Source organism: Apodemus sylvaticus, chromosome 23 (genome assembly GCF_947179515.1).
Source record: "Apodemus sylvaticus chromosome 23, mApoSyl1.1, whole genome shotgun sequence".
Lineage (NCBI taxonomy): Eukaryota > Metazoa > Chordata > Mammalia > Rodentia > Muridae > Apodemus > Apodemus sylvaticus.
Genome location: NC_067494.1, coordinates 9,571,189 through 9,584,322, shown reverse-complemented (window position 1 = coordinate 9,584,322; position 13,134 = coordinate 9,571,189). Strand labels below are relative to the sequence as shown.

The window sequence follows — 13,134 nt, the reverse complement described above, 5'->3', positions numbered from 1 at the left end:
GTAACAATGAATGACCTAACTTGTTATATTTTACCATAAATATTCCTTCTTTGTAAGGAAACAAAACAAACAAAAACTGCTTAGGTATTTTAGACATAAAACCATATTTCTTCTTTCCAAAACTATGCTCCCCCTGTGGCAAATTGATGACTGAATAGAAAGGAGGAGGAGGAGGAGGACTGGGAAGATGAGGGCAAGGAGGAGGACAAGAAGGAGAGGGAGGAGGCAGAGGAAAAGGAAGAAGGGGAAGAAGAGAAGGTAGAGAAGAAGGAGGAAGAGGAAGAAGAGGAGGAGAAGGAGGAGAGCAGGAGGGGAAGTTCAGCAAAAGAGAAAAGACCTAAACAAACTGCAGAAGCAGGCTGGAGAGATGGCTCAGCGGGTAAGCACACTGACTGCTCTCCCGAAGGTCCTGAGTTCAAATCCCAGCAACAACATGGTGGCTCACAGCCAACCAAAATGAGATCTGATACCCTCTTCTGGTATGTCTAAAGACAACAGTGTACTTACATATAATAATAAATAAATCTTTGAGCCGGAGCAAGCAACCACATGAAGGCTCACAACCATATGTACAGCTACAGTGTACTCATATACAATAAATGAATGAATAAATAAATTAATATTCAGAAGCTTCACATCATACATAAAAAGTGGTTAAATTGTGAGCCATAAACTTATTATCACACATATATACACCCAAACACACATATATACACATACATTTATATACACAAATTCGGTTTCTCCTAAAGCAATGGGAAAGAGAAATACAAATTAGGTTCTGGTTTTAGATAAATTCTCTTCTTGTCTCTTCTTATTGAAATAATAAGAGAAAGTTGGCCTTGCTGATTTATATTGGAAACTCACTTTACAAACTGATTCAAACTACAAAGTGATTTTTTTTCAAGTCACAAAATTCATGCTAGAATTTTGAAACTAGAATTGTTTTTAGACTCTTGCTTAATTAAATATGAGTCAACTTTACTTTATCTGGCTTTAGTCTAAACACCTTTTTTAAAAAGGTGGGGTCTCTTTTAAAAGAGAGGATCTCTCTCCATCACGTGTGTGTGTGTGTGTGTGTGTGTGTGTGTGTGTGTGTGTGTTTGAGAGAGAGAGAAAGAGAGAGAGAGAAAGAGAGGGAGAGAGAGAGAGAGAGAGAGAGAGAGAACCTAAGATTTCCCCTCACCCTACCACTTACTGTGGACCAAAAATAATAAAAAAATAAAATTTTAAAAAAATGGCTTCCAGATACCATTTCTGCTCAACATAAAACCTTTTTCCTTTCTTGGAAAGTTGGCTATAATGCATGAGAAAAATAAGTGTTTGGAGCTCTGGAGTCCACTTGAGATTAAGACCAGGTTTCATGGAGTAAAATGAGAACATATGAGAGACGGATGCTGTACCACCATTATCCTGTGGTTCCCCCTTCTGACAGCTACTTCAGAAGCTGGCCAGGAAAAATCTACTTGACTGGTATGGGAGGGAGGGACTGGTGTGGAAAGTGGTCCAAGCCAGAATGGGATCATTTGGCCGCAGCAGTACCCAGCACCACTGCAAAGTAAGAGTGCTTCAAAGTCTATCTGAAGCTGGCAGGCTGCTCCCTTGCTCACCTAGAGGGTTGGAAACAAACCAATGGAGACTCGGGAATCAGCTACCTATGGAAACAGCAGGACAAAATGGGATTAATAAAACCCAGCACAGATGAGTTTAAAAGTGGTGACAACAGTCCAAGAGATCTGTTTGGGCCAAATTAGCATGTACTGTTTACATGGAAGAAATACCTTCATGGTAGAATATGTTCAGACATTCGTAAGTCCACGGTTAGACGAAACTTAATGCTACAGTTGTTCACTTTCTCACACAGGCATGAGTCACTGAGAAAATTCCCTCCTCATGAGCCTGCCATTCCTAGACGACACTCTCAAACCTTGCCACACACAGTTACCACAGAGATCATTCCATTAACAACATGAACCGAGACATGGTTCAAAGCCATGTCCACACCCAAAGGGGAGAGGGCAGAAGCTTTGAGTCAACGATGCATTCAAGGTACCTGGTTTAAGGAAAGGGCATTTTCAGTGAGGACAAGTTCCTACAAGTACTTGGCAGCATGCGTGACATCCAGGGGTGTGTCTACTGAGGGCCTCTCACGAAAAGCCCATGTTGACCATGGACAACACTTCTGCCACCCTCTTTCATAGTTATTCATAATGGCAGCTTATCAGTGAATGGTTATTTAAGGGCTTTTTATGATGTCTGTGGTTGGTCCCATTCTCAGCCTAAACATGTCAGCACAGTGCCGGGCACAGACCTTTCTTTCCAACCTGGGATAAAGCTGACATCACAGCAGCGTACATCCTGGTGTGAGCCTCTGGGATCCCAGGCCTCATCTTAATTCCTCTTTCTTGGTTGGGCTGCATTGGTTCATCGGTGGATAAGAAGCAGCACATTTGTCTACAAAGAGAAGTCACACAACTTAGTTGGTAACAATGAAAACAAACGCATCTTTGTGTCCAAATTTCTCTTCTAAATATAGGCCAGTGGCCATCATCTTTTGACTTCACATTTATCAGACACACCAACGTAACAGAGTATCGTGCCAGCATGCCTGAGGTGTTTTACGTGCCTCTCTGGATGAGTGTTTCAAAAGTTTAAGAGAATCTGAGATAACTATCTGAAGGACAGACACTGTATATAGAATGAGATGGAAAGCAAGTCCGGAAGCAAGGGCCAGGGTACTGTTCTCAGAAAAGCCGAATTCAAGTTCACACATAACTGTGCCAACTCTAGCTACAGTCATGTCGTGTGAACATCACTGCACCTTAATTCCCATCCCTATAAAATAGAAAGAATAATACCTCCTAGGGTTTTAATAAAGCTGAAGTAACTGCTGCATGTTGAGAAGCAGGTGTTAGACTTCCCTATAACCATAGCGCTTCTGGAGCCTACAACCAGAGGAGCGACAGTTCAACGCCAGCCCGAGCTGTGTAGCCAGCTTGGGCTATGTAACTAAACTAAATTAACAGTGTAGGCAAAGGGCTTTGTAGATTTCTGATATCTATTCCATGCACCGAGAGCTTTAAGGAGTATTCTAGTTGATCAAATAAAATCTGAATCATGCTTTTGAACAAGAAATGAAACGAAGCACGAGGCATCCGTTCACTTGTGCGGCATCTGATATGCCTGTCTAAGCAGAATGCTATTTTCTTCTTTACATATGGTAATAGCTTTGATCTAGGAGATAAGATACCTCCTCTAAAAGCCTTATTTAGTGTGCTCAGCTTTTAACATGTGACTCCCCACGGGCATTCCCCCAAAGAGAATGGTCCCCTGGGCTGGTAAATGTCGGGTATAAACCATATACCTAATCCAGGGACCCCTGGCATTGCAAGTCCAGGGCTCAGACCCCAGGCACGTTTCCAGGGGTGAACTGATGGGGTTCTGACTAAATTTATCCCACACCGCACCAAAATTTTGGGGTGTGTTCATGTATCAGTGGTCTCCTATTACTTTCATTTACTCCCGTTCCTTGGAATAAATACTCCATCTCAATTTGCTCCTCCTGAATCTATTGATTAGTCCCTCCAAAGTACACATTTTAGTAAATGAGTATCTCCCTTCTAGATTTGCATAACCTATCACATTTCATATTGCACTTAGTTCAATTGGAAAAGAGGGTCAGATTCTCCCCTGTTCTCAGTGCATTCAACTTGCTACCTATTAGAGAAAGCTAGGGGCTAGCAACGCGTGTGCTCTCTACCGCCACCTTCTGTTAGCACAGGGCTAGCGTCAGCTGAGAGAACAAATCCAGTCTAACTTAAGAGAGATGTGGGGAGTGCAGTACCTCATTAAGACACAAAGTATTCTCCCTTTCCTCCTCTAGCCCAGATGACAAGTTCTAGCAAGGAAAGGAGCAGGCAAATGTAAAACAAACCACCACACAGAGTAATTGCCTTCTGACCAATACCTTTGCGGCTGAAAATATCCTAAGAAAATTAGAGAATTCATTATAAAAGGAGCAAAAGCCGGAAAGCAATGAATGTAATTTCCATAGCAAACACCCATGCTTCCTCTCCACTTCTAACTCTCTATGAGAGGGCACACTCCTTAAACTTCACCTGAAGCAAATAGGTCCAGGAAACCAAGCCAGGCTCCCCGAGGGTTTTAGAAAAATATTTTTTACTATTTTTCAAAAAGACTCTGGCATATTCCCCCTACCCCACTTTTCTTGGGGGTGGGGGTGGAATTCATTTACATGACTGAACCTAGGACACACCAGGAACACCAGGAAGCCGGTTCCCTAAGGATCCTGGGAAAAATCAGACCGTTTCCAGATGCCCTTATCCAGCTAGGGACATACTTCCTACGAGGCTGAGAGCCTCATGTGTCACCTGTAGGTTTGGGCTCTGAGTCACATCCCCACCGTATGTTTTTCGGGAACTTTTGATTTCCTCTTTGAGGGCTGGCACTGACTTCCAGCTTGCTTTTACAAGAACATGTCTACAACTGAAAATTGAAAATCTGCAAGATTCCTTCCTTAGGTACTCAAACACTGTAAGTCTGGTCTTGCTGTAGTTCTGCTGGATTCTCTCTCTGTCTTATAGGTGATCAAGTAACCTTTGCAGAGAGGGCAGAAAACATTGTACAAGACTCAAGCAAAAGACCTGCATCCAGGGTGCCCCATCTCACCCACACATACCTTAAGTGGCCACCATAGTGAATTCCTCCTCTACTGGGAGGGTTGGTTGGGGTAGACATGTTCTCTTGAAGTCACTTGCTAACTAAACCCCTGCTTAGAAGCCAAACAACACCTTTCTTCTGCATATGATTTCAAGGTCTTGTCTCTCCCATTTCTGACCTGCTGTCAATCAAAAAGGTTGGGATAGGGCAGAGTTGGATGAAGTTGTAAGAAGCTGCTACATTCATTTCACCACCCAGGTACACACAAACATTTGCTGAGTCACTTATAAGGGTGTAAGAATTCAGGTGCCACGGCACGGACCCAGGGCACGGACCCACACCGGTGTGTCAGTCTTTCCTTCTGGATTTCCTGCCACTTAATGATCTGCATCAGAATAAAAACATACTTTCCAGTCTGTGAATGTCTTGGATGTCCTCTGTCACACACCCTTCTCCTTCTGTCCTCTCTTGTCTACAGATGTGTGGAGAGGCCGTCTTCTGTCTTCGCCCTTTCGAATGATTTGATCATAAAGCTCCAAGCTACATTTGAAATGCACAGTGTATTCGGGAGATTTTCATAGGGGTGGGCTGTACATTTCAATACGCTAGTTCCTCTTAGTCAATATTAAAACCGCCCATTTGGAACTAACTGGAATTACTGAGAACTGGAGGTGTGAATTTTATTTTATAACCTAATATTCTAATGCTGGCATTTTTAACAGTAGTGTATGATGATACTGTACTCTAAATGAAAGATGGAAGGGAGAAAGGCAAAGGGAGGAAGTTGGGGACAGGGAAGGAAAAAAGAGAGGTGAAAATTAAAGTTAAAACATAAAGCATCTATTTCCTGGGAAGTTTAAGATGGTGACTCCTCGCTGAGAGCAACCAAACTGAAACGTATCTTCATTTTATAAATGGGAGTCGGGTGACTTCCCTGAGCTTTATGAATGGCCTCTCTAAAAACACAGCCCGTTAGTCAGTTATAAAAAGCCCAGCCACTCACCGCCCCTGTGACTGAGCCTGCCCCCTGGATGCAGCGAGCCATTGGAGGCTCTCAGGTGGACTTGTGGTTGCTGAGACTGCTCCAGCTCTCCTGGATCCCTTGTTGCATTGCAAGCAAGAGCGCTCACTACAGAGCCCACATCCCACCTCAGATGAGGCTCGCCCTTCCCATCCCTCCCTTCCTCAACCATCCCACCTTTCTGACCATTGCTGGTAGACATAATTGGAGAGTTTAGGACTTGAAAGATTTCACTGTGGCTTCCCACATAGTTTGGACTTAAAAAAAAAAAAAGTCATCAAAGAGGACAGCAAAAGTGTGAGGCCAGGTTGCCTATAATACACATGTGGCTATTCACATAATTTGGAATGTTCTTTCCTTAAATAGGAACTCTCGGGCCTCTTCTCTTTGAGGAATGTTTGCAAAGAACATTGAATAACAATGTTGGAAATCCTTCCTGCTGCAGAGACCGCTCACACCTCAAGCCGCTCACACTGTTCGCTGCTGACGCGTAACTGCACTGTACAGCACGTGACTGGCTGAGCAAGGTGATTGTGTGCAGATGATATGGAAGCTACTTGCAGTTGTTAGTTCCCCTAACCCCCACACACACACCCCACCCCTGATAATTGGCCGTGGGTGGACTGAAGAAGTTTTAAAACTGGCCAACTTGAATGGGCTGCTTTCATGTTATAAATCTATAGTGTGTTGTTTCCAAAATGAGTCTTTGCAGATACACTCACCTTAAACTTATACTAAGAAACACTGACTATGAGAGGAAGCTGACTTGGGTTTGGCCAGTGGTAAATGATGTAGCTTTAGGGAAAGCATGGGATGGTCCTAGAATCTCTCTTCGTACAATGGGAATTGGAGCTACATACACACACACACACACACAGAGAGAGAGAGAGAGAGAGAGAGAGAGAGAGAGAGAGAGAGAGAGAGAGAATAAGTAACACAGGTCCTAAGTGAATGCACAGTATATAAAACGAGTCCTTACAGAAACTGAGTAGCAGTGCTAAGAAACAGAGACAAACTTCAGTACATTGTTTCCATTTAACACCAACAGGCAAGCAGGGGATAAACCTGTCCTTTCCTTGGTTTCACCTCCCTCCACTGGCCTGCAAACTACATGAGCAGCAGGAGGCTTCGTCCCCATTTGTAGACACTTGGGGAAGTCAGTAAAAATATATTATGCACTGATGCTTAGCTTATAGCCGGGTTATAACTAGATAAAGCCATTTATGGTATTGCTGATTATGTAAACAAGTGCTTTTTTGTTACTACAAAACAGAACAAACCCCAACAACATCGTTAATTTATGGGTTTTAGGATAAGAAAAAAATCCAAGCCTGGACCTCAGTACAGTTGAACCCTCCACTGGCCTCCTTCCTTCTGCTTCTTCTCCTACTCTATTCCCTGACACTTACTTCTGAACACAGCTATTTGATCTGAACTCATAAATTTATATTTCTAGAAACTCCATGCCCAGTTATTATTCCCCTTCCCTCCTTGGACCCTGAAGACAAGTCCTGATCTAGAGGATGCTGAAAATCTCCCTAGGGACCTGCATCCTTACCCAGAGCCCTGGCTTTCTTATCTTTCAGCCACCAAAAAAACCGGATATCTCCAGTAACCAAAGATCAAATGCCTGTATTTCAGATACAAAATTTGCACATAGGAATTCTGGGCCTGAGAGTGGGTATTTCAAATGGCTATAAGCACCCCTCTCTCAGTAGAACACCAAGAGACTACAGTCCCTTAAAGGGAGAAAAAATCCAAAACAATGAAAAGGAAATATTTTTTAATTTCTAGGGGCCCATGGTAATTGTCTGAAGCTACTTGAGTCTTGAGAAGTTTTTATGTCGGTAGTCAGAACTGGCAAAGCTATTTTTAAGAAGAAAAGATTCGAGAAATGGTCGTTGTCCATGTATTTCTAAGCTATATTTCACTGGGAGGGGTGCAAAGAGGATACGGAGAAAGTTTTACTTCTTGGTGTTGTGCTGGAAACACAGAGCCTTTTTTTTTCCTGGCGAGCTAAAGTGTGCCAGCTTTTTCAGACGGAGGAATGTGGAGTGTCAAGGGGTCAGGATCAATCCGGTGTGAGTTGATGAGGCAGGAAGGTGGGGAGGAATGCGAGGAATGTCCCTGTTTGTGTAGGACTCCATTCAGTTCTTTGGCGAGCCGGCCTCCAGGAGCGTATAAAAGCCAGCGCCGCCCGCCCAGCCTCACACAGCTCTTCTCTCCAAGAAGACTCAGCTAGAGCCACTCCAGCTCCGACCCCAGGAGACCGACCTCCTCCAGACGCAGCAGCCCGAGCCCAGCCGACAACCCCAGACGCCACCGCCTGGAGCGTCCAGACACCAACCTCCACCCCGAGTCCGAGTCCAGGCTCCGGCCGCGCCTCTCGTCGCCTCTGCACCCCGCTGTCCGTCCTCCCGCCGCGCCCCGACCATGCTCGCCTCCGTCGCCGGTCCCATCAGTCTCGCCTTGGTGCTCCTCGCCCTCTGCACCCGGGTAAGCTCCGGGACTGACGGAAGGGACGGAGGGAGGGCTGAGTGAGCTGCGACCGAGCGCAGACTGACCGCCCTCCCCTTCCTCTCCGCAGCCTGCTACCGGCCAGGACTGCAGCGCGCAGTGTCAGTGCGCAGCCGAAGCGCCGCCGCGCTGCCCCGCCGGCGTGAGCCTGGTGCTGGACGGCTGCGGCTGCTGCCGCGTCTGCGCCAAGCAGCTGGGAGAACTGTGCACGGAGCGTGACCCCTGCGACCCCCACAAGGGCCTCTTCTGCGACTTCGGCTCCCCCGCCAACCGCAAGATCGGCGTGTGCACTGGTAAGACCCGCAGCCCCATTCCAGCCCTCACCCCGACCCCGGGACGAGCCCTCACCTTTTGGTGTTGGACCACCACCTCTCTCAAGTCCAGCGTGATGCCCTCTAGAAAAAGAAAAGCCCTTGTCTGCAGCTGCTTCCAACCGGCCCCCTGCAGTCCTGACCCTAGTTCACCACCCTGACATGTACAGTGATATAGCTAGCTGTTCAGACCCCCGGGACCCTTCGCCTGACCTCTACAACTTTGTCTTCCTCTCCTGCAGCCAAAGATGGTGCACCCTGCGTCTTCGGTGGGTCGGTGTACCGCAGCGGTGAGTCCTTCCAAAGCAGCTGCAAATACCAATGCACATGCCTGGATGGGGCCGTGGGCTGCGTGCCCCTCTGCAGCATGGACGTGCGCCTACCCAGCCCTGACTGCCCCTTCCCTAGAAGGGTCAAGCTGCCCGGGAAATGCTGTGAGGAGTGGGTGTGTGATGAACCCAAGGACCGCACAGCAGTTGGCCCTGCCCTAGCTGGTGAGTCGTCTTTTTCTAAGTTACTGTTATTCATTCTCTCCAACTTCAGGGCCAATGCCCAAGTACACGAAGCTAAGGGGAAATTGTCCTATCCGGATGTTTTACCTTGTGTTTGTGTGTTCTGCTTTCATAGCCTACCGACTGGAAGACACGTTTGGCCCAGACCCAACTATGATGCGAGCCAACTGCCTGGTTCAGACCACGGAGTGGAGCGCCTGTTCTAAGACCTGTGGGATGGGCATCTCCACCCGGGTTACCAATGACAATACCTTCTGCAGACTGGAGAAGCAGAGTCGCCTCTGCATGGTCAGACCCTGTGAAGCCGACCTGGAGGAAAACATTAAGGTACCTACTCTGCCCCTAATCACTCATTTTTTACAGAATGACAGGGAAGAAAACCAAAGGGGGCTGTCTCACCTCCCTTGTTATTATAGGCCAGTTGTCTCCAGAAACGTCTAACTATGGAGCTGTCTGGCCAGAATGAAAGATGCTGTAACAGCAGCCGCCAGTTTTCCACTACAAAATTCCCCCATGGTGTTAGTTAATTCAAGACACTCCAAATGAGGCCATGGCTATTTTTGGGAAACTGGCAAATGAAACTCCCAGTCTCTTCCCCTCAGACTATAAACACAAGTCAGATGACAGACACAGGGCTAGACTACAGAGACTTGAGGAAGGCTACTCCCATGGTAGTAATTGGCTGTTTCTCTTCTTGTCTTCCTTAGAAGGGCAAAAAGTGCATCCGGACGCCTAAAATCGCCAAGCCTGTCAAGTTTGAGCTTTCTGGCTGCACCAGTGTGAAGACATACCGGGCTAAGTTCTGCGGGGTGTGCACAGACGGCCGCTGCTGCACACCACACAGAACCACCACTCTGCCAGTGGAGTTCAAATGCCCCGACGGCGAGATCATGAAAAAGAACATGATGTTCATCAAGACCTGCGCCTGCCATTACAACTGTCCCGGGGACAATGACATCTTTGAGTCCCTGTACTACAGGAAGATGTACGGAGACATGGCGTAAAGCCAGGGAGTAAGAGACCTGGACTCGTTAGACTATAACTTGAACTGAGTTACATCTCATTTTCTTCTGTTAAAAAAAAAATGATTGCAGTAGCACATTAATTTAAATCCGTGTTTCTAACTGCTGTGGGAGAAAACATCCCACTGAAGTGAGAATGTTATGTCATTGTCATACAGATAGTCTGTCAGTCTCAGACACTGGTTTCCGAGACAGTTTAGACTTGACAGTTGTTCATTAGCGCACAGTGCCAGAGCGCACACAGAGGTGAGTCTCCTGGAACAGTGGAGATGCCAGGAGAAAGACAGGTATTATCTGAGGCCGTTTTAAAAGCAGCGAGGTACCTACTTTTTGGAGTGTAACAAAGGGAGGGAAATTATAGCATGCTTGCAGACAGACCTGCTCTAGCAAAGAGCTGGGCGTGTGTCCTCCACTAGATGAGGCTGAGTCCAGCTGTTCTTTAAGAACAGCGGTTTCAGCTCTGACATTCTGATTCCAAAGACACTTGACAGGAGTCAGAACCCTGTCTATTAGACTGGACGGCTTGGGGGCAAGCAAGATTGATTGCCTGTAACAAGCCAGATTTTTATTGATATTGTAAATATTGTGGATATATATATTATATATATTTGTACAGTTATCTAAGTTAATTTAAAGCCGTTTGTTTTTGTTTTAAGTGCTTTTGGGATTTTTAAACTGATAGCCTCAAACTCCAAACACCATAGGTAGGACATAAAGCTTGCCTGTGATTCAAAACAAAGGCGATACTGCAGTGGAAATTGTAACCTGAGTGACTGTCTGTCAGAACAAACGGTGTGTGGATGCTAAAGCAACGCATCGGAAGTCAGATTTCTAGTTGGAAATGTGGTAACATCACTGTTGGTGAACAAGTGGTCTTTATTAAAAAAAAAAAAAAAGGCTGGCTCAGGGTAACTGGTCAGATTTCCACCAGGAAGTGCTTGCTGCTTCTTTGATTATGACTGGTTTGGTGGGGAGGCAGTTTATTTGTTGAGAGTGTGACCAAAAGTTACATGTTTGCACCTTTCTAGTTGAAAATAAAGTATATATATTTTTTATATGAAAGGCTTGACTGTTCATTCTTATAAACTTTTCTTGGGTTTTCCTGGGTGTAAGCAGGAAGTTCATTTTTATCTTAAGGCAATTCACTAAGAAGCTTACATACCTTTGATATGCATGAATCATATGAAATCCATAGAATTTTGCATAAGCATTTCTTACACTGAACCAAGCAGGTAAGCATATCAGTTGTCTACTTAAGGAATACTTGAGGTTCAGCTCTGTGCAGCTGACTCCAACCCCCCTCCCCCCCAACCCCCACCCCAGCATACGTCACCCAGTCCCTTTGGCATTGGTACATCTGGACATTAAAGCTAATTTATACCTTTCACATCACAGATTAATGTGTGCCTAACATGGAGAAACTGTTTAAATATTAGCTTGTGTGTTTGACGACAGCTCTGGTGCTGAACTTGAAGACCTGACTGTTAATCGGGAAGCATACTCTAACCTACACATTAAAATGAAACCAGATAATAAGTTTTATTGCACAAATTTTATTTTTCTATTGCTATGGAAACTCACGGCAAATATAAAAGATAGCATAAGTCAATTTTCTATCCATTAACGTTAATTGAAAATGGTTTTTATTTGAAGTCGATTCCACCCTATTGCCCCACGTTACCAAAATAGTTTATAGGTGACAACATTAAATTCTTCAAGAACCCTTGATATAGAAATGATATAGGATATGCCTGGCTGTCACTGACTAGTGAGACAAACAGAATCACAAACACCCCAGAGGCATTTTCTTTCCCTAGATGTGGATAGCTGTGGGTTCCAGAGAAAAACACGCCGCAGACAGACCAACCTGTCCTGGGACGGTTAGCAATCTTGTAGTCACTCAGAGAGACAAAAATACACCTGAATGCGGAGACATTCTACAAACAGTGCCCACACCACAAACCAAATGAAAAACTTCCCATGAGAAAAGTATTCCTAGTCACAACACTGGGGTTTAGGGTGCACCCTCACGGGCATGCGGCAACACTGGCGACGGCAGCCGCTACCCCAAATAAACACCCGGGGGGTACACAAACAGTACATTGCTGCCTCCCATTTCCTTTCCATCAACTGATGCCCAAGCACAATGAAAAACAGCCATGGAGAAAGTATAACTCCTGAAAGGAATCAAAGAATTGTGGGGGAAGACAAAGCTGTGGGGAGGAGGGACTTTGAGACATTTCCAAATCTGCACACAGAAACAGTAAGCAAATTGCATAACCAAACTCCCATGAGCAGTATGTAACAAAATTAGGAGACAAGACACCCTTGACCCTGACATAGTAATGGAGACAAATCGGCAACCACCCAGGGGCCTGAGTTGTGTCAACACTCGTGGGAAAAAGGAAAAGAAGGGAACATGTGATGTTTTGAGAACAAGAGGGGTCTCAGGAAAACAGCCGGCGCTGGCTAGGATGGCAGCAGATTTGAGAACAGTTGTGGACATGGGTAGGGGTTTGTACAACTCCAGTACAACTCTCATTAATGAGACAAGATTCAAACACTTAAAAATGGAATCAAAATTGAGCCAGTCAGGTCAAGAGCCATTAAGAAAGAAGACTGGGGTACAAATAGGAAATTGAGCATGGTGACACGGGCCTGTGCTCCCAGCTACTTAGGAGACTGGGCTTATTGGGTACTTCCTTGTCTTACTGCTTTTTGTAGCAAACGTCTTGACAAAAGCAACGGAAGGAAGGAAGGAAGGAAGGAAGGAAAGATGGAAGAAAGAAAGGAAAGAAGGAAGGAAGGAACAAACGAAGGAACGAAGGAACGAAGGAAGGATTTATTGTGGCTCGCAGTTGAAGGTCACAGTCTGTCGGGGAGGGGGTAGTCAAGGTGGTAGAAGCTTTAGGCAGCTGTCAAGTTTCAGCGAGAGATGAATGCTAGAGTGGTCAGCTAGCACATTTGTGTTTATTCATTTTGAGACCAGACCATGTCCCATGCAAAGGGACTGCCCACAACTGAGGTGAATATACCCATCTCATTTAACCTAATCTAGCCTCTCTCAAGCA

General features: G+C 45.5%; 1 protein-coding gene and 1 long non-coding RNA gene across 3 annotated transcripts in view; one reads left to right on the top strand and one right to left on the bottom strand.

The window, feature by feature from the left end:
* LOC127674019 (uncharacterized) overlaps window positions 1-5,878 on the bottom strand; it is a 29,723-nt gene extending 23,845 nt beyond the window's left edge. For both annotated transcript variants that reach the window (XR_007975265.1, XR_007975264.1), the window contains exons 1-2: window positions 4,700-5,878; window positions 2,312-2,454 (exon numbers count right to left, since the gene is read on the bottom strand). This is a non-coding gene — a long non-coding RNA (uncharacterized LOC127674019). The remainder of the gene's footprint in view (window positions 1-2,311; window positions 2,455-4,699) is intronic.
* Window positions 5,879-7,896: 2,018 nt separating this feature from the next.
* Ccn2 (cellular communication network factor 2) lies at window positions 7,897-11,125 on the top strand. Its single transcript, XM_052169745.1, has 5 exons — window positions 7,897-8,197; window positions 8,289-8,511; window positions 8,772-9,023; window positions 9,157-9,368; window positions 9,749-11,125. Exons 1-5 carry the CDS (start codon window positions 8,135-8,137, stop codon window positions 10,043-10,045), a joined length of 1,047 nt encoding a protein of 348 aa, XP_052025705.1. The 5' UTR covers window positions 7,897-8,134; the 3' UTR covers window positions 10,046-11,125.
* Window positions 11,126-13,134: the final 2,009 nt, after the last annotated feature.